This window comes from Triturus cristatus, chromosome 6 (genome assembly GCF_964204655.1).
Source record: "Triturus cristatus chromosome 6, aTriCri1.1, whole genome shotgun sequence".
In the NCBI taxonomy this organism is placed as follows: Eukaryota; Metazoa; Chordata; class Amphibia; order Caudata; family Salamandridae; genus Triturus; species Triturus cristatus.
The window spans coordinates 955,216,403-955,236,521 of record NC_140589.1 but is presented as its reverse complement, the minus strand read 5'-3'; the positions used below and the strand labels follow the sequence as shown (position 1 = coordinate 955,236,521).

The 20,119-nt window shown below is 44.8% G+C and overlaps 1 protein-coding gene across 1 annotated transcript in view; it reads right to left on the bottom strand.

Moving 5' to 3' along the window:
- The window catches only part of IGF2R (insulin like growth factor 2 receptor), a 1,674,612-nt gene that overhangs the window by 816,701 nt on the left and 837,792 nt on the right, over window positions 1–20,119 (bottom strand). The window contains exon 26 of the mRNA XM_085611652.1: window positions 18,958–19,045. Within this exon, the coding sequence (XP_085467778.1) occupies window positions 18,958–19,045 (88 nt within the window). The remainder of the gene's footprint in view (window positions 1–18,957; window positions 19,046–20,119) is intronic.

Here is a 20,119-nt window from a genome sequence, read left to right as displayed (position 1 = left end):
CCCCTGGGGAGCCCCCCAGAGGCCTCAGTATGGGCCAAATCAGCCCCTCCAGACCCACCTGGTGCCTTCAGTCTTCGCTCCTTCAGAGCTTGAAGCCTGCTCTTCATCCTGTCCCTCAGGGTCCTGGCTGAAAACGAGTGGCAGATGGTACAGCTTTCAGGCACGTGGGACTGGGGAAGGCAAGCTATGCACACCTCGTGTGGGTCAGTTTTAGCCTTCTTTCGACCACATTCCGGGCACTTATCGAACAAGCCAGGCATGTAGACAGTACCAGCTACTAAACACAAGAAAAAATGACAAAAATTGCCAAAATCTCAATGAAACCCTTGCAAAAGGGAGAGCTCAATGCTCCAGGGTCCTGCTAGCAGGAGCCGGAAAAAAGAACTGAAAGTAAATGGGACCTGCTGGGCATTCTGGGATACTGGGGAAAGTTCTGGAAAACTGGAAAGTTTTCTTAAAGGCACAGTATCCTGTTCCAAGCCACATAATGGCAGCCTATGGGGCTTGTCTGTCCACTCCTTCCTCTCTATCATTCCAGAGGCTTTTGCTGGTAGAGGCAGGATTTTTTCCTATGTGGAGAAAAACTAGACAGGCAGTGCTGTTTGTGGATATTGGTGGAATTCTAGTTGAAGTACTGGACAGTGTAGCCTGTGGGTATAGGCTGCATTATCGGTCTTTAAATTAAATTCTCTCTTAAAGGTGTATGCAGGTCTGCATGATTTGTCACCTTTTAGAGATTATTTTTTATTGCTCCGGGGTCCACGCACATGGGCGGGACTATTCACTAGATTATGACTATACACAGAGATCCCCTACTACAGAAGTAGACCACGCCTCAGATATAAATGAGGCTACCACACATGGGTTCCAGCTAGCACAACAAGAATATAAAACTTGTGTGGGAGGAGACAAAATCTAGACTCAAGGCAACACAGCACACAGTTTACGAGCAAGGTGACAAGGCAGGCAAACTCCTGGCCTGGCTAGACAAAAAGGAAAGAGCCAGTAGATGGATAGCGCAGCTAGACACACAAGGTATCACGACCTCCGATCCCCAAGCCATAGTAGACGAAATGGCGACCCATTATGAGCATATATATACACCTACAGCCACTGCCACAGTGGACAAAAACCTAGCCTTTTTGAAAGATATAAAAATGCCAATGCTGACATAAGCAGCAGCACAAGCATTGGAGGCAGACCTTACACAAGACGAACTGACACGGGCAATACTAGCATTACATACAGGTAAAGCCCTGGTACCCAACTGAATTCCCGTGGAATTCTATAAACAGACAACTATTCTGGTGCCCCACCTACTTAACATGTACTCTGATAGTTTAGAGAAGGGTGAACTTCCTAAAGATCAGCGCATGGCAACGATAGTCGCAATACACAAGCCGGGCAAACCACCACACAGCTGCATGTCGTACAGGCCAATCTCCCTTATCAACACAGAAGCAAAGATATTACCCAAAGTGCTCACAACACAATTGCAGCCATACTTAGAAATGGTGATTCACCCGGACCAATCGGGATTCATGCCAACGCAATACGGCATTGAACCTGCGAAGGGTTCACAGTGTCCTGGTGCGCAGATCCACTATCTAAGAGGACGCCATAATTCTCTGGACGCACAAATAGCATTCAACATGGTAGAATGTCCCTTTCTGTTTGCGGTTCTTCACCATTTGGGATTCAGACCCAAATTCATACGATGGGTGGAATTATTGTTCACAAAACCAATGGCGCAGGTGGTAGCCAACGGGCGCATCTCGGCTGCCTTCCCGTTGGGAAAAGGGACGCTGCAGGGTTGCCCATTATCGCCGCTATTATTCGCAATCGTACTGGAACCCCTAGCAGCATGGATACGAGGAGACCCGGAAATCCGTGGGTTCAAGTGGGCAATGGGATGGGAGGATCGCATATCGCTCTATGCCGATGATGTGCTGCTTTATCTGGCTTCGCCAGCGTGTTCCCTTAACTGCCTCATGGATATCTGTGCGGCATATGGGCGCGTATCCGGCTATACCATAAACTGGATGAAATCACATATCTTCGTACTCTTGGGCGCTCCCCCGCGACTCCCGCGCAATTGTGACATACAGATAGCTACCGAAGGGTTTCAATATCTATGTATTTATATCACAGGTCAGGACACATTTTATTGCAGAAAAGCTCATGAAACCTCTGGGACGTTTTCGTCGGGACGGCCTCCACTGGCGGTCCCTGACACTTACATCGTTAGGCAGGGCAGCCCTCTTTAAAATGGCGCTCCCCAGATTCTTATACATCCTACAGAATACGCCATTTCCGGTCCCTCCTACATACTTCATAGCAATTAATAATGAAGTGAATAAGCTGTTATGGGATGGTAAGGCAACCTGTATTGCTATGCACAAGCTGGTCAAAAGCTGGTACGATGGAGGCATAGCACTCCCACACATCAAAACATACTATTGGGCTTCCCAACTGGCAGTAATAAATCAATGGCTTCACGCCGCGCAGGAGGAACCGGCTTACCGCATGGACAGTCATCTCCTGGGTGTGGACGGTATGATGGTGAACTATATAATCGGAATCAAACAAAGACTAACAGGGCCGACAGCGCACACAATCAAGATCTGGCATGAGGCGCAGAGAGAACTGGGATGGCAGGGAGTTGTGACGCAGGCTACGCCACTATGTGACACAAAACAAATCAGGCAAGCTACGAAATACTAAAGGTTTCTGACAATGGGACCTAATAGGCATCTCAAGGGTGGGGGACTTATGGCAGAAGGGTGAGATTATCCCGTTTACACAACTGCGACAGACCTATGGCTTGGCAAACACGGAGGCCTACAGATACATGCAAATACGACATGCACTCGCGGCATTGATCCCGCAAGCCACACAACTGCCTGGAGTCTTCACCCCTTGAGGATAGACTACTTACCAATCATATGACAAAAAAAGATATCTCACTAATTTACAAGAAAATAGTCAACAACCAACCGGACCCGACAACAATCCTGAAAACTAGATGGGAGACTAACCTGGGTGAACTAGACGAGACAGACTGGCAGGCAGCAATGGCATCCCCCAGGGAGGTAGCGATCCCATTCTAGATTTAAACTAGTAAAACTGAAAGTTCTACACCGCACGTATTATACCAGGACATTGCTGTACAAATTACACAGGACAGATACACCACTTTGCATCCGACAATGTGGAGCACAAGGCACATTCTGGCACACAATCTGGCAATGCGTAGAAATTGCCACCTACTGGAAAGCAATCATGCACACAATTTCTCAGGTCACAGGTATAACGGTTGCGCCGGAGCCGAAGAGGTGTATACTCCACATCTGGGAACCGACAGATCTCAATCATGCAGCACAAACCTGGGTAGCACTTGGTATGGCTTTAGTGAAAAGAAATATAGCACAACTATGGGGAGCCAGACAGACCCCCACAGTGAGTAGATGGTGTCGAGATATGGACAAATTAATGGTAACTGAAAAATCAGTGTACATACATAGGAGATGCCCCAAAAAATGGACACGGGTGTGGGGGAAGTGGAATGAGTATCTTGGAAACATCTGTGATCCCCCACTAGAAGAATTGCTATCAGAAGATACCCATTAGCTGAGGTGTAAATAGGAGGTGTTAATATATTGCATATTAATGTGGGCAAAGATGAGGTTGCACAAAAAACCTGACATGTATACGGACATATCCTTGCTGTTCATGGTATGGCTACAGTTTGTTAATGTGATATATGCAACAAAAACGTACGGTATTGCAGATATGGTTGTAACTGAAAATGCCCATAAAAATACTTTTTAAAAAGGGAGTAGAGGTTCTGAGAGGGTGACTCTAGAGTTGAAGCACCTCTGTCAAGACAGTCTTGACTGCTATCAAGGGCAGATTAAGGTCCAGGACCTCAGCAACCCTTCTCACCATCATAGCAAATGAAGCTGCTTCCTCTGTAGCCACACTAGGAAACACCAAGCCAGTGTATTGGGAGGCGTCCAGACCACTTGCATCTGCCGGTTCCTCATACCAGTTAATTTCGGGCTCATCAAGGAGGTTAGTGTGATACAAAATCTCAGATCTTTCTCAATCATTCTCCTCTCCAGGCCTGTTGAAAAAAGGAGGCGCTGGAGTCTACATTGAGGAACACTGATGTTGCAACATATCGTAGTCTGGTATAAATATAGGGTTGGCGCACCTGGAATGATATTGCTGGAATGGGCTATGGGTATGTTAGCTGTCTTGTGAATGGAGTCGGTCTGAATAATGAACGGATTCAAGGAGCTAAACTGCCGCCAAGGGCAGACCCGCTGGCAAAAATACAGTAGGGGCACCTTCTGAAAACATGGGGCCCTTAGTCGCTCCAGTGAGATTGGTCTGCACAAAAATGAGGTGGATGCATCATGAAATTCCCATGGCTGGGTGGGGCCGCTCTGTCTCCAGGAAACACAGGAAGGAGTGTAGCAGACCTAGAGGCAGGCTCTGCATGAGAGAGGTGCCTAGAGTGATGTTTCTGCACCTCGTCCGAATATTTGGACCGATGCTTTGCCTTTTTTGTTTTTTTAAAAACTTTTTGTAAAACTTACCCAAAGAGTCTTAAGCATGATGTTGAGCGCTTGGAATGACTCCGCACAAAATATTTCCGGATCCAGTTTGATGCCTAGTTAGTATTCTAATGTAAGAAATCTCCAGCTAGAAGTGTCTATCATATGGGTAATTCCCATTTGGGCAGATATTATACACTATCCTTGCACACACGATGACATTCTGGTCTATGTGAGACACCCAGACCAAAAACTTTAGCCCATTAACAGAGTAATCCGCTGTACCAAGCACTCGCAGTATTTTACATAATATTTAACATAATTATGAAACCGTGAAACTGTTTCAATACTATGCAAACTCGCCGGAGACAGTGAGGAACACAATTAAGCTGCTTATTGTGCAGCATTTTCTTTCTCATATACGAGTCCCGGTTTTGCCTCTCACGGAAAGGTGGCATAATATAGCGACACTATGGATGGACCAGGACAGAAATACAACCAGAGTCAAGATTGAATTGAATTTGAAGACACTGACAGCCCTGAGGAAGTCGCGGGTGTTGGCCTTGATCCTGAGAATTAAAGAAATGTGAACATAAGAAAACTGGAAAACAAAGGAATTTTGTGATATTCAACTGTGTCATAATGATGTTAAATATTATGTAAAATATTGCAAGTGCTTAGGACAGCGGATTCCTGGGAGAGTGATCTCAAGATCAAAATTTGGGGGAGTGGGCGATTCTACCCACCTTTGAGCACCACACAAACAAATCTTAAAAACTTTAATAAATGTGAACTGCCATTTGAGCGCCATTACCCTCATCAGATCACCCTTGAGACAGTAACCCCTTAAAAGAGTGATTCTCCAATATGGTGCACTTTCGGGTATAAAACTTAACTAAGCTAAGTCTGATATGTGTATCCTCCTTCAGAACATCACAGAACCAAAGCTAGAATACCCTCTGAAGTAACAAGAGGAGTTAACCTCATACTTGGAGCTCAAAATACCCCAAGATGTCAATACAATCCTACAAGGTAATTATGGCCCAGTGGTGTTGCAACTGCAGAGGGCAATTGAATGTTACTGCTACAATTGTTGCTTTCAGAAGGGTGGTTTGATAACAAGCATTGGCAAAGCCAATAGGTCTCACCTTATAGAATTATTGGCTTTACTAATGTTTTTTGCCAATGCTCTGCAACACTGGCCCAAAAAAAAAATAAAGTGGGCCCTGCGGTGTGGAATTTGTATCACCAAATGCCCTGGACATGAGGATTACTGTTGCGGATAAGAGGTTTTATTGTCTCAGTCCTCCAGACATGTAGACATTCTATTTTGTCCTTGTGCAACAAATATAGTAACAGGTCAGTTATTGCAGAGCCCAATCGGAAAATATAGTAAAAGCTTCTTTTTAAAGGTCATTATGGTAATCAAGCAAAGCATAGTTGCAGTAGTGAGCTGGTCTGTGCTCACAGCCAATCACGGAGGTGGAAATAGATTCCCATTATTGTGGCCAGAGAAAGGCTTAGGTAATCTTTGCCCGCCCAGGGATTGGTCAGAGGAATATCCGTTCCTTTGTGTATTAGTGTTGGGTCCGAAAATTTTTAAAAAACGGGCTTGTTGTAGATATTTGGCGGAGATGAGAGACGGGGCACCAGTCACTGCCCTGTAGAAGAGATCGACCCTCGTTTGCTTGGAACAGTTGGAGAAATCCAGAAGAACTCCTGTTGCAAGCAGTCTAGACCCAAAAAACTGGGGGAAATAATAAAGAGATCCCCTGATAACTTTGCCTGCCTGTGCTGGCACAAAGATAAGCAGACAGTAAGCAATGCAAAATTCAGTTCAAGAAGCTGCAGTGACAAAGTGATGTGTGGTAGTCTGAGAGGGCCTCTGTATCACAGCTGGAGCCAAGCAGAGTTTGGGTTCATAAATATAACTTGCCCACTGCATAGCGGGGACTCCAAGACGGAGGAACATACTGGGAGTGGAAAAATGACAGCATATCAGACAAGTGGTCAACTGTTCCGCACTTCAGAACGTCAGTTGAGAGTCAGACCGCAAGTGCCAAAGTGGAACTTGTTTCCAAATGGTACTTTTACTTTTGTGTATAGTACTTAATAAATATATTCCATTTTTGTGCTATAAATGGTAGAGCTTACTATTGCTTAATTACAATTCCTCCATTTGACAAACTCATAAGGGGGAAAGAGAAACCTTCATTGCAAGAATCTGAACACTTAGTCTGCAGATCACAGCAGTTCTCAGTAGTAAGTCTTAACCCACTGACCCAGTTAGCCAATTAGCTGATTCTGCCTCACCCATTTCTACTCTGCCTTCATTGGATATAAGCAACACCTCTGCTTTCTTTATGCTGCCCTCCAGTCAACTTCTTCTCCCGAGGTTATCCAACCCATTTCCTGCACTCTGTGAGCCTTCCTATTTCTCTTGCCAGCCTTGTTTCCCCTCCCACATTGTCAAGTATTTCTGGACTTGAAACTGCTGTTTCGCTAAGGATTTCATTAGTTTCTATGTGCCTTTTCCCAATACTAAGACTTATGTAACAATGGGGCAACCCAAAAGGCCACTGGACCCGGGTAAATAGTGGTACAGTAAGGTAATGTCACAGTGGGGAACAATCTAAACACATAAAAGAAGGGCAAGAATTTATCTATTGTATCTATTCAAAGTCAAGCACCACCATAAAGTCTTTCCACCAATGGATGTGATTTTATTATCACAATATTGAGATGAATCAAGGTACAAAGCATTTCATAATTGGATATTTTGAAAAACAGGTGCACATAGGGTCAAGTGATAGGTGCATGGGAGGGATTGTGAAAGAGGACAGTAGTGCACATATATACATCAGCAAGTAAATAATTAACAAACTATCCAGACAGATTCCTGCCGAGTACATTAAATGTAAAATCATAACATAATTGCAGATATACATTCTCTGTCTTATATGTTTGACAAAAATATAAATAAAGAAGTGTTGACGTTTCGACCCCTATATGAAACAGCAAACTTTGTGCATTGAGAACGGGGTCTTCATCAGGACCGAAGTTAAGGTAGAGAAGTGGGCACCTATGGACAATAGAATGGAGTTAAAGGGGTGGTGCGTCAGAGTAGAACGTATCAATAGGTCATGTGAATTTAAAGATGAATTACCCGTAAAAACAGCGAGATTTCTTCAGATTGCGGATAAGGAAGCTGGGCTTGGTAGGCTCCTACGGAAAAGAAAGAGGAGACAAAGGCACTAGGATCTATATTCCACATGGCAACTGTGGAGTATAACTTAAGAGCAGAAGACTTGCAAGAAAACTCACTCAGACTTCTTCATAGATGTTCGTGGTAGGCGATATAAAGGCACAGCTTGATCAGTAACCTGTGGCTGAAGAAAATGGTACAATATGTCACGATATGTACAGCCCCCTTGTGTCAGAGGTCAGGGCACAGCATGATCGAAACATATGCGCAAGCAATGAGCCAGTGTGGCAGCTGCAGGGTGTTCTGAATGCATATAGAACAAAATATGTTAAGAACTTGGTCAGGTTCGGGGCGCCTAGCTGCCTAACCTGGAACGGAATCCACCGACCTAATGAGTGAGATTGCTTACAAAGCGCGCATTACGCGTCGTGTCAAAACCGAAAACCAGTGTTGTCTATGCTTGCTACTGGCCTAGTAATAAGAAGGGAATAAGCGTGTAGGCTAAATTGGGGTAGCTTACAAAAGCGTGCAATATGCCTCGCATTAGAGGTCAAAAGACAATATTCTTTTACTCTTCCAAATGGCCAATAGTTATAGTGGAACAGGCATGTGGCATAAAGATACCGTCTATTTGTGCGGGCCGTGCTTACAAAGAACAAATAAACAAAGGCTACTGTAAGAATTCCATTAACGCTTCCAAATGGCCGATTGTTACAATCATATGGAATCAAGAAGGTGGTGCCTATCTCTGCTGGGCGTGCTTAAAAAGAACAAACAAATCCTGGCTTCTTCAGCTAGTAGATAGACAAACTGAATCCATGATCTGACTATAAACATAGTACGCACAGGGGCCTTGCTGGGGCCGGGATGGGAGACATACCTGTGGGCTGCTGGAAAGACCAGTAAGACAGCTAACACCGTGGTCTTGCCAGTGACAGGACTTAAGTAACATGAGAAGACGTGCACGCTCGGCACGTCTAGCAGTGAAAAGCAGTTGTTGTCTTTCACTTTTACGACCTATTTCCTTAGGGGCGATACCACAGGGAATGCTGTTCACAAGATAAATTATCCTGCCTGTCTCCAAATAGCAGCGCACATTTTACAACAGTGGTTTCTCCACAGATGATTTACAGACATATCGCTACCTTAGTGCGGACGGCAATCTAAGCAGTAATAAATAACAAATATTTTGTAGGAGATGGGGGAAATGCCCAAATGAATAAATATTTTAAACTTATAACCAAATGCAAATTCTGTTTTGGGTAGATTTCAAGTCTTTGGGTCACACGGTTGTCAATGCTTAAAAACAGGTGGCAATAAAGATTTTTTAGAAATGTTGCTGTCCGTGTCTCGAACAATGGCGCACAGTTGGCAAAAGCACCTCTTCCATACAGTATGAGGTTAATTTAAAAATAAAAAAAAGGAATGAGTTTTACATTTTTTTTTTTTTTAAATGACTTTTTAAAAAAAAGAATGATGTTTAAAAAAAAAAAAAAAGGAATTTGGACGGATACATTTCATTGTAAATATGAGTCTGGCCAATATCACCATAGTTGCCAAATCTTTTTATATTTACACAGCTGTAATTAGAACATTCAATAGCAAGTGTGGCATTGGGAATGTTAAACTAGTGGCATATTCGTATGTGATAAAAATGTATTGCTGACCTAAAAGAAGGAGTATATAACTTGTGGCTGAGTACTGGCACACATTCTACATATATGTATCACTCAAGGGGGAGGGCATGTTAAAAAGTATGTATGCGTCTACCCTAATCACTATTTAAGATAGATAATTGGACAGATGGATTTGTGTGACAACGTTTAACACAAGAAGCAATGAAATCAGGCAAATTGTTAATAAGCATTGGCCACTGGTGGCGAGTGACTTACAATTGCCCACCCCACCGATGCGCTCCTTTAAAAAGGGCAAAAAGATCAAAGACCAAGTGGGCAGGTCATTCCTGGAACCACCTGCGCAACCCACCATCCAATCTATGTGGCAACTCCCGTTGATAGTTGGTCACTACAAGTGTGGGAGCTGCAAAGCCTGTGGCTTGACAATTGAAACCAAGCAGTTCAACCACAACAACTGTTCAATCGATCTTAAAACGCACACCAACTGTAACACGCCCAAAGTGATCTACGCAATTCTTTGTCCTTGTGATAAGATCAACTCAGTCAACGATGGTCTGAATGAAATGGATGCAACCTATTACCAATTATCTATCTTAAATAGTGATTAGGGTAGACGCATAAATACTTTGTTAACATGCCTCCCATTTGAGTGATACACATATGTAGAATGTGTGCCAGTACTCGGCCACAAGTTATATACTCCTTTTAGGGCAGCCATACATTTTTATCACGTAAGAACATGCCACTAGTTTAACATTCCCAATGCCACACTTGCTATTGAATGTTCTAATTACACCTGTGTAAATATAAAAAGATTTGGCAACTATGGTGATGGTGGTCAGATTCATATTTACATGAAATGTATCCGTCCAAATTCCTTTTTTTTAAAAAACGTCATTCCTTTTTTTTTTTTTAAATAAACCTCATACTGCATGGAAGAAGTGTTTTTGCAGACTGTGCACCATTGTTCGAGACATGGACAGCAACATTTCTAAAAATCTTTATTGCCACCTGTTTTTAAGCATTGACAACCGTGTGACCCAAAGACTTGAAATATACCCAAAACGGAATTCGCTTTTGGTTAGAAGTTTAAAATATGTATACATACGTAAAAGTGAAAGACAACAACCGAATTTCACTGCTAGACGTGCCGAGAGTGCACGCAGTCTCACGTTACTTAAGCCCGATCACTGGCAAGACCACGGTGTTAGCCGTCTTAACTGTTTTTCCAGCAGCCCACAGTTATGTCTCCCATACCGGCCCCAGCGAGGCCGCTGTGCGCGCTATGTTTATAGTCAGCTCATGGACTCAGTTTATGTCTGTCTACTAGCTAAAGAAGCCCGAATTTGTTTGTTCTTTTTAAGCGCGCCCAGGACAGATAGACGCAACCTTCTTGATTCCATACGATTGTAACAATTGGGGGATTGGAAGCGTTAATGGAATTCTTAGAGTAGCCCGTGTTTATTTGTTCTTTGTAAGCGTAGCCCGCATAAATAGACGGGATCTTTATGCCACACACCTGTTTCACTATAACTATTGGCCATTTGGAAGAGTAAAAGAAAATTGTCTTTGGACCTCTAATGCGAGGCATATTGTGTGCTTTTGTAAGCTACCCCATTTTGGCCTACACGCTTATTCCCTTCTTATTACTAGGCCAGTAGCAAGCATAGACAACACTGGTTTTCGGTTTTGACTTGACGCGTAATGCGTGTTTTGTAAGCAATCTCACACATTAGGTCGGTGGATTCAGTTCCAGGTTAGGCAGCTAGGCGCCCCGAACCAGACCAAGATCTTAACATATTTTGTGCTATATACATTCAGCGCACCCTGCAGCTGCCCCACTGGCTCGTTTGCGCATATGTTGCAATCATGCTGTGCCCTGACCTCTGACACAAGGGGGGTGTACATATCGTGACATTATGTACCATTTTCTTCAGCCACAGGTTACTGATCAACCTATGCCTTTATATCGCTTACCACAAACATCTATGAAGAAGTCCGAGTGAGTTTTCTTGCAAGTCTTCTGCTCTTAAGTTATACCCCACAGTTGCAATATGGAATATAGATCCTAGTGCCTTTGTCTCCTCTCTCTTTTCCGTAGGAGCCTACCAAGACCAGCTTCCTTATCCGCAGCCTGAAGAAATCTTGCTGTCTTTACGGGTAATTCATCTTTAAATTCACATGACCTATTGATACGTTCTACTCTGACGCACTACCTCTATAACTCCATTCTATTGTCCATAGGTGCCCACTTCCCTACCTTCACTTCGGTCCGGATAAAGGCCCCGTTTCCAATGCACAAAGTTTGCTGTTTCATATAGGGGTCGAAACGTCGACACTTCTTTATTTATTTTTTTGTCAAACATATAAGACAGAGAATGTATATCTTCAATTATGTTACGATTTGACATTTAATGTACTCGGCAGGAATCTGTCTGGATAGTTTGTTAATTATTTACTTGCTGATGTATATATGTGCACTACTGTTCTCTTTCACAATCCCTCCCATGCACCTATCACTCCACCCTATGTGCACCTGTTTTTAAAAATATCCAATTATTATGAAATGCTTTGTACTTTATACCTTGATTCATCTCAATGTTGTGATGAAATAAAATCACATCCATTGGTGGAAGGACTTTATGGTGGTGCTTGACTTTAAATAGATACAATGGATTAATTCTTGCCCTTCTTTGTGTTTTCCCAATACTAGAAAACTGCTCCCTCAATTCTTCCTCAATTTAGTCCTTTGATCTTGCAGCAAGCCTCTCTAGCTGTCCCTATCCTAATATCCACCAGACTCCTCTCTTGCATTGTGATCCATTCAATAATACACCGCTTGAGTGTCTATTCTCTCCATCAGTGTCAATTGTGAGTATGATAACATTCCCTTCAACTTTTGCCAGCCCTGATCCTCCCCTTTCAATACATATCAGTCACCTCCCGAGTAGGCCCTAAAAAAGACCATAGGGCAGGCTACATTGTGATTGAAGAACAAGTTACACCTTATCTGGTAGAGACTATATCTTGCTGCAGATTTCTAACTTTTCGAATTTCCCCAGGTGTCAAACTGGATCCGGAAGATTTTTTCGTGAGCAGTACCCCTGTGCACTGGTTGGTGGCATCGGTATGCTTTGTGTCTGTCGTCGGCGTTGCCCCTTCCAGGAGTGACGTTATGGGTACCTATATAGGCCCTACACAGGCGCGCTGACATCAGTTACTTTTCATGAGTTTTCCTGCCAAAACCCCAGAGCCATGAAAAACATTGACCACTGGTGTGCCAAAACTAGGGCCCCAAACGGATCATCCATGTCCCTAGAAATCTATTTGCAGAACAGTAAGGACAGGTGGGTCAGTAAGGAATCTGCGGCTAGATCTCTTCTCTACCAGGTTAGGTATTACTGAAGGCAAGTAACTTGTTCATCTGATACAGACTTCCAGCCGCAGATACTTTACCTTTTAATTAGATAACCAAGCAATACCATCCCTGGAGGAGGGCCTGCAAACTAACTTAAAACGAGAAAATACTGCAGGACAAAATGGGCAAAATGCCCATCCCTACGGACCTGACTGTCCAGGCAGTAGTGTTTGGTAAACGTGTGCAGAGATGCCCACGTTGCTGCGTCGCAGATGTCCAAGACCGGAACTCGGCGTGCTAATGCAGTGGTCACAGCTTAAGTTCTGGTGGAATAAGTCTGCAAGCTTTCAGGAGGCGGCTTCTTGGCCAGTGCATAGCAGATTTTGATGCAGAGTACGACCCATCAGGAGATGGTCTGCTTCTGCACTGCCCGACCCTTCTTTTCACTAACATACCCAACGAAAAGTTGGTCATCCACCCGGAACTCTTGTGTGCGGTCTAAGTAGAAAGACAACGCTCTGTTTGGGTCCAGATGGTAAAGATACTCCTCTTCTTTAGAGGGATGTGGAGGAGCATACAAGGTAGGCAAGGTGATAGATTGCCCTACATGAAAAGGGGTGACTACTTTTTCTAGAAGGATGTCACTTGTGCGTAGCGTCACTTTGTCAGGATATACTGAGTTCTAATACGGTTTAGATACGGCCTGCAGCTCACTTACTCTCCTGGCAGACAAAATTGCCACAAGGAAGGCTGTTTGAAGTGAGAAGTCTGAGGGGACAATTGTGTAGAGGCTCGAAAGGAGCACACAACAAAAAAGTCAAAACACAATTAAGGTCCCGCTGAGACATAATGAATGGCAAAGGAGGGAAGAGATGAGTAAGACCCTTAGGAAACCTATGTACAATAGGGGACTTGAATGAAGAGGGTTGCTCAGGCAACGATAAAAAGGCAGAAATGGCAGATAGCCCTTAACAGTGACCAGAGAAGAGCTCTGCTGGGCAAGAGAAAGAACAAAAAGCAGAAATTCAGAAAGGAGGGCAGATCGGGAATCAACTAATTTTTATGCACACCATGCCACAAATCTTTTCCAACGGTAGGCGTACACGTCTTGTTAGAGACACCTACCTGCCAAGATGATATTACAGAGTTCAAGAGGAATATCAAAAGCCGTCAACTGTCAGCACTCAATCTACAAGCAAGGGTGGAGAACCCTTCCCTGATGCAGCGAAAAAAGATCTACCAGATGGGACAGCCTGATCGGCGGATCAGTGGCCATGCTCAGTAGCTCAGGATACCAGATTCTCCACGCCCAGTCTGGAGCCACAAGGATGACTTGGGCTTGGTCATTCATGATCTTCTTGAGAACTCTGGGAAAATGTTGTATTGTGGAAAGGCGTAGAGGAGGCCTGAGCTCCACTCCAGACGAAAAGAATCTCCGTGCAAGTGCCGCCTTGAAAACTCCAGCACAAAACTGCTGACATTGTGCATTCTTGGCGGAGGCGAATAGATTTACACAAGGCTCTCCCCACTGCTGAAAGAGACCTTGTGCCACCTCCGGATGGAGATGCCATTCGTGATCTGCTATCATCGTCGGCTGAGTTAGTCTGCCATGGCGTTCAGGGATATGCCCTGCTGTTCCAGCCATGTCCAGAGATGCAGGGCACCCTGACAAAGGGTCCACAAACTCACCCCACCCTGTTTGTTGCAGTACCACATGGTGGTGGTGTCAGTGAAGACTTGTACCAGCCTCCCCCGGATGGACGGCAGAACAGCTTTCAATGCCAGTCGGATTGCTTGAGCACCAGTAGTTTGAGGTGGAGTCCGGATTCCTCTGATCTCCAACTTGCCCAGATAGCTGCCCCATCCCAGGAGTGAAGCATCTGTCACTACAGTAAGTTCTGATTGGGGGAAGGGAGAGGGGTCTGCCTCTGACCCAATCGTGGTTCGTTAGCCACCACTGCACATTGCTCGACGTTCCCTCAGATCTGGACATGGGAAGAGAGATTCCCCGGATGGTGTTCCCATTAGAACTTCAGGTCCCACAGCAGAGCCCGCATATGCCATCTGGCACGTGTCACCACCAGGATGGCATGTGGACCAGCAGCTTCAGTCAGTCTCACCAAAACCCAGGATGGAGGCTGAAATATCAGTATCCTAGACTGAATATTCTGGACTCGCCGCTCGGGAGGATAATCCTGAAATTGCACTGTGTCTAGAACAGCTCCGATGAAAGGAAGCATGTGAGAGGGAGTTCGGTGTGACTTCGGCATGTTGATAGTGAACCCCAGGGAGTCCAGAAGGTTTGTTGTAGTCTGGAGGTGAAAGACGACAGTCTGGGCCGAGCCCGTCTTCAGCAGTCAGGCATCAAGGTTGGGGTAGACTGCCACCCGTGACCTCCGCAGATGAGCTGTAACAACAGCCATCACCTTGGTGAACACCCAAGGGGCGCTGGTATGGTCAAAAGGAAGCACAATGGACTAATAGTGCTCGTGGACTACCACAACCCGCAGATAATGCCGGTGGGTAGGAATGACTGGAATATGAAAACAAGTGAATCGCAAGCCCAACACTACAATCCAGTCTCCTGGGTCCAGTGCAGACAAGACCTGAGCTAACATGAGCATTTTGAATTTCTCCTTTTTGAGGAACAGAATGAGGGTTGGAGAATGACGATAGGATGAAGTCCCTTGTCCTTTTATGGAACCAGAAAGCAGTGGGAATAACAACCACAGCCTTCTTCTGGCACCAGACCTCTCTATGGCTCCCTTAGCCAAGAGAGCCATACCTCCTCATGGAGAACAGACAGATGATCATTCGTCAGCTGATCGTGAGATGGGGGCATGGGGGAAGGGGCAGTCTGGAAGGGGAGGGAGTAGCCCCCTCAGACAATCTGCAAAACCCTCCTGTCCTATGCTGTGGGCTGCCTAGTGATGGCGAATCTTGCCGCCTACTGGGTGCCCATGGTGGCAAGGGGGCAGACAAGGAGGGTTTTGAGGCAGCTGCAGTAAAGGGAGTGGTGGACTGACCAGACTGCTGGCCACCTGACCCACGAGGTCTGTGGGTACCACGCCCTCGGCCACACAGAGGCTGGAGAGTCTGCGCAGCGCAATGCCCGAGCGTGAATTGGCGCAGCTAAAAGCCCCTCCCATAGCAGCAAAAGGCAGATTGAGGTGGACGTAGGGCAGCAGAGAGGCTTAAGGACCTGGCCTTAGCACGTGAATACTTAGTGCTCAAGTACCAAATCTGCCTGGTCTTCGAAGAGATGCGTACCATCAAAGAGCATGTCCGTACGGGAAGCTTGGACATCTCCCAAAAAGCCAGTCGTGGCACCTAAGGGCCACCATAATGGAAACCACTCTGCCTTGTAAGTCGGTCGTGTCAAGTACTCATCGAACAGTGAACTTTGCTAATTCTACCCAGTCCCAGACAGCTTGGGAGAGAAAAGCACAGGCCTCATCTGGGACCTGTGGCAGACTTTGCGCAACCTGATCTCACAAAGTGTGGGAATACCAGCCCAAATGGCATGCACTGTTCTCGGATGCCAGGCTGGCGGAAGAAAACATCTTCTTCAAAGACTCCAGCCTCTTGGATTCCCTATCCAGTAGGGAAAGCGCCTTGGAAGGTGGAGGCTTGGAGGAGTAGGGTGTTGTGTGAGGAAGTTTGGGTCCCCAGGTGCGGGGTGATGGGCAATAGTAATATTTACAGGAACCCCTGGGCTCCTGATGGGGGCCAGAGCCGATGGGGCTGGAACTGCCTGCACGGAACCAGATGGGGCCACTTTTGGCCCCACTGAGCCGGAAGACACGTCGACGGGCCACTCAACTATGCAGTGCATGGCCTCATCGAAATCTTTCAATTGGGTGGGGGTCAATCCGGCCTTTGGGAAGACGCAGAATCAGCCGATGCGCAGGTTCTGGGGACCGAGGCCTAGAATGCCGAGGCTTCCTTGTCAACCGACGGATGAGGAGAAATAGAGGAACCCTTTGAATTCCTGCTCTTCTTTTTGTTGCTGCTACCCAGTGTCCCAAGGACTGTCAATGAGATGAAACAGACTTTGGGTTCCTCGAACGATCCTGGGACCTTCCCCTCGACTGGGATCTTGACTTCCGCAGAGTCGCATGCTGGGCAACTAGCAGGTTCAGGGACTGCTCCCTCAAAGCCTTCGGAGCAGTGGCCCAGCAGTTGGAACATGTCTTGATGTAATGGTTGCGCTCCAGACACCACAGAGAAACGAAGTGTGGATCCGTCACTGACAATGACCGGTGCCGCAGGGTTTAAGACCCGATTGCACAAAGGCATTCCTCAAAACACCAGGAGGTAACCTCGAAAAACGCAGATAAAATGTCAAAAAAAGCCTATCAAAAAGTGAAAGAGGGGTAGCTCTACTCCAAATCGGTGCTGGCTAGCATGGAAAAGAATGGACGTCGGCGTGCCTGGGTGGCGCCTATATAGGTACTGCGACGTGACTTCAGGTGTGGATGATGCCGATGATGGATGCAGAGCCGACCAACGCCACCTACCAGTGAGCAAGAGTACAGCTCACAAAAATCTTCCAGATTCAGTCTGACGCATGGGGAAATTCAAAAGGTAAGGAATCTGCGGCTAGAAGTCTCTAGCAGATAAGTTGGGCATGCACATTTAAGTTTTACCTGTCCTGGTAGTAACAAACTACTAAATTTGTTTTTCACTATTGCAAGGCCTACCTCTCCCATAGGATAACATTGGGTTACATTATTACACTTAATAAGTGATCACGTTTGATTGGAAGCAGGCGTGGAAGTTATGTTCGATATCGGAGGAATTGAAATTTAAAACCATCCTATGGTAAAGTCGGATTTTAAGTCACAATTCTGAAAGTGCCACTTTTCAAAGTTGGCATTTTCTTGTCCTAACCATTTGGTCCCTTCAGCCTGTTTCAGGATCACATACTTGGGTATAGTTGGCAGCTGACCGTTGAGTATACCTACCAGACAGCATCACAATAGAGGGTCTGGGTATAGACTGATGGGCCATTCTGGGTAAATGTTGGGGGGAGAGCTGTCACCGACCAGACTTGCATTTCCAAGACACTGACTGGCCCAGCTTAAAGGACTACACACTAGCCTATTGTGCCCCTAGACAGACTGGGCCAAGGGCAGGAAATGCCAGAAACCTCTGTAAGGGGAAACTCCAGAACCTTCAAAGTGGGAACCTGGTATTAAACTCTCAGACCCACTTTTCAGAACACTCCTGGACCAGTGGATACGCCAGAATGACGACGCCCGGCTGCTTCCGACCAGCAATGCTTGCTAAGAAGGAAAATGGCCCTGCTCACTTCATCCCAGGATGACTGACGCCAAGGGTCAGCTATCGGACGCCTCTTTTGAGCTACTTGGACGAAACAAACTCCAGAGGCTTCCCTGCAACTGCCAAGCTAATCTGCTGCCGGACCTGCAACTGGACCTTCCTGCGCTCTACTGGCCTTTTCTGGTGTGAGTTCCTGATCCCCAAGTGGTAACTCTCAGCCTCATCAGAATCAACACTGAGTGACGCAAAGCCTTGCCGCACAGCTACCTTTCTCATCGGAACTGAGGCAGAGCAATGCGAAGTCTTGCAAAGCCTCACAGCTTAACTAGAACATATGTCGGAGGACATGCAGACAGCACACTAAGGACATAACGTATCGTCCTCAGTGGGCTAATCTTAGCCCTGTGCCCTGCCTTTGCTCCCTCGCGTCGGCCTGAACTTGTGACCTTGTTCTGGTCCAGCGTGACCTGATCACCTCAGTTGGCGCTTTGCACATTTTGGCACTACTTTTATGGAAATCTTTAAAATTGCATATCTTCAGGTCTGTTGATTGGAGTTTTGTTGTTTTGGTGTCAAATAATTTATTAGAATGCACTCTAGGTTTCTAAATTGGTGAGGGATTTTTCTTGTGTTGTTACTCTATTACAATTTGAGTGCTGCATAAATACTTTACACATTGCCTCTAAGTGAATCATGATTGATTTTGTCTCAAGCTGCCAAAGGGTTAAGCATAGGTTAATTCAGTGATTGTGGTTCACCCTGACAAGGATTGTGGCTGTTGCTTGAGCAGGGTTTCACCCCCTCAACCAACAACCTAATTTCTCACATAGATAATCTGCAAAGCATGCTATAACAAAAAGCAAAATATTTTACAAAATTAAAAGTGGACCAAAGTGAAGAACTACCCACCTTCTGCTCTGATAACTGGACATGCTTCTGGAGTTCTCCAGACAAAGACAAATTCACAATTCTCCTGCTGCAGAAATACTGGTGAGCTCTAAGATAAAATAAAGATGTAGTCAAATTGAAGATCCCAAACAACACTAACTTTGAAGAAAAGAAAGAGAAGTGATATCTAGAAATTACTCATATAACTAAAACAAATATTATGCTTTTGCAATAGTATTTCTTTTTTTACAATACTAACAATACATAAAACAAATATGTTTACATTCCTATCATTGAACAGCCTTTACTTAGATTGTTCATAGATAATGTTACAAAAAAGGTATATAAATATGTATGTAACAATTACGCTGGGTAGATTCTTACTATACCAGAATGTGCACAATTAATAATCTAGCAAAACAAATTAAGTAATATAGCTGATGTGTGCTCACATAGCAATGTTACATTTTTATCGATATTTTCACAATAGTAAATCTAACCTCTGAAATCTTTCTAAATGATTATTAGCCATCTTTAAATCTAAAAATGAAACCGATTCCAATAAACAAACATGACCACAAAATATACACATATACATGAGCTACTACAAGTGAAATGTTCAATAAAGAAGTTGTGGTATACTGTGTGCATGTATAGCAGATCCAGAGGAATAATAGTGGATGTCCTAGTGTGAGCAGCTATTTCCAACATATAGCAATAAAGCCTTCCCATATTTTATTGTAGAGTTGTACTACATTTTTCAACTGGTTGGTTATAATTTCCATATTATCCAGGTTATGCATCTCAGTGTTAGAATCTTCATTTTTTTCCATCCTTGATCACTTCCAGTGTCACAGAATGAGTCTTTTCCCAGTAGCTAGTGCTTTTTTGACCCAAAGTTTTTGATCCAGATATCTTGGACTAACAAGTGCAACAGCATTTTCTTTGCAAGGCTTGCATTACCAAGTAGTATTTATTTCCCACTCGCACTCACATTGCTGTATTGATAAATGTATTTATAGAGAACTACATTACACTGTGAGGAATACAAATTTGAAAGAACTATTAAAGGAGAGCTCGGAAGGGCACTTAAAATGGGAACAAAAGTAGACCGTATGTCTATCATTTGCACCACAGTAAATGGATAGGATTCAAAACTAATTCTGGCTAGGGAGAAATATGA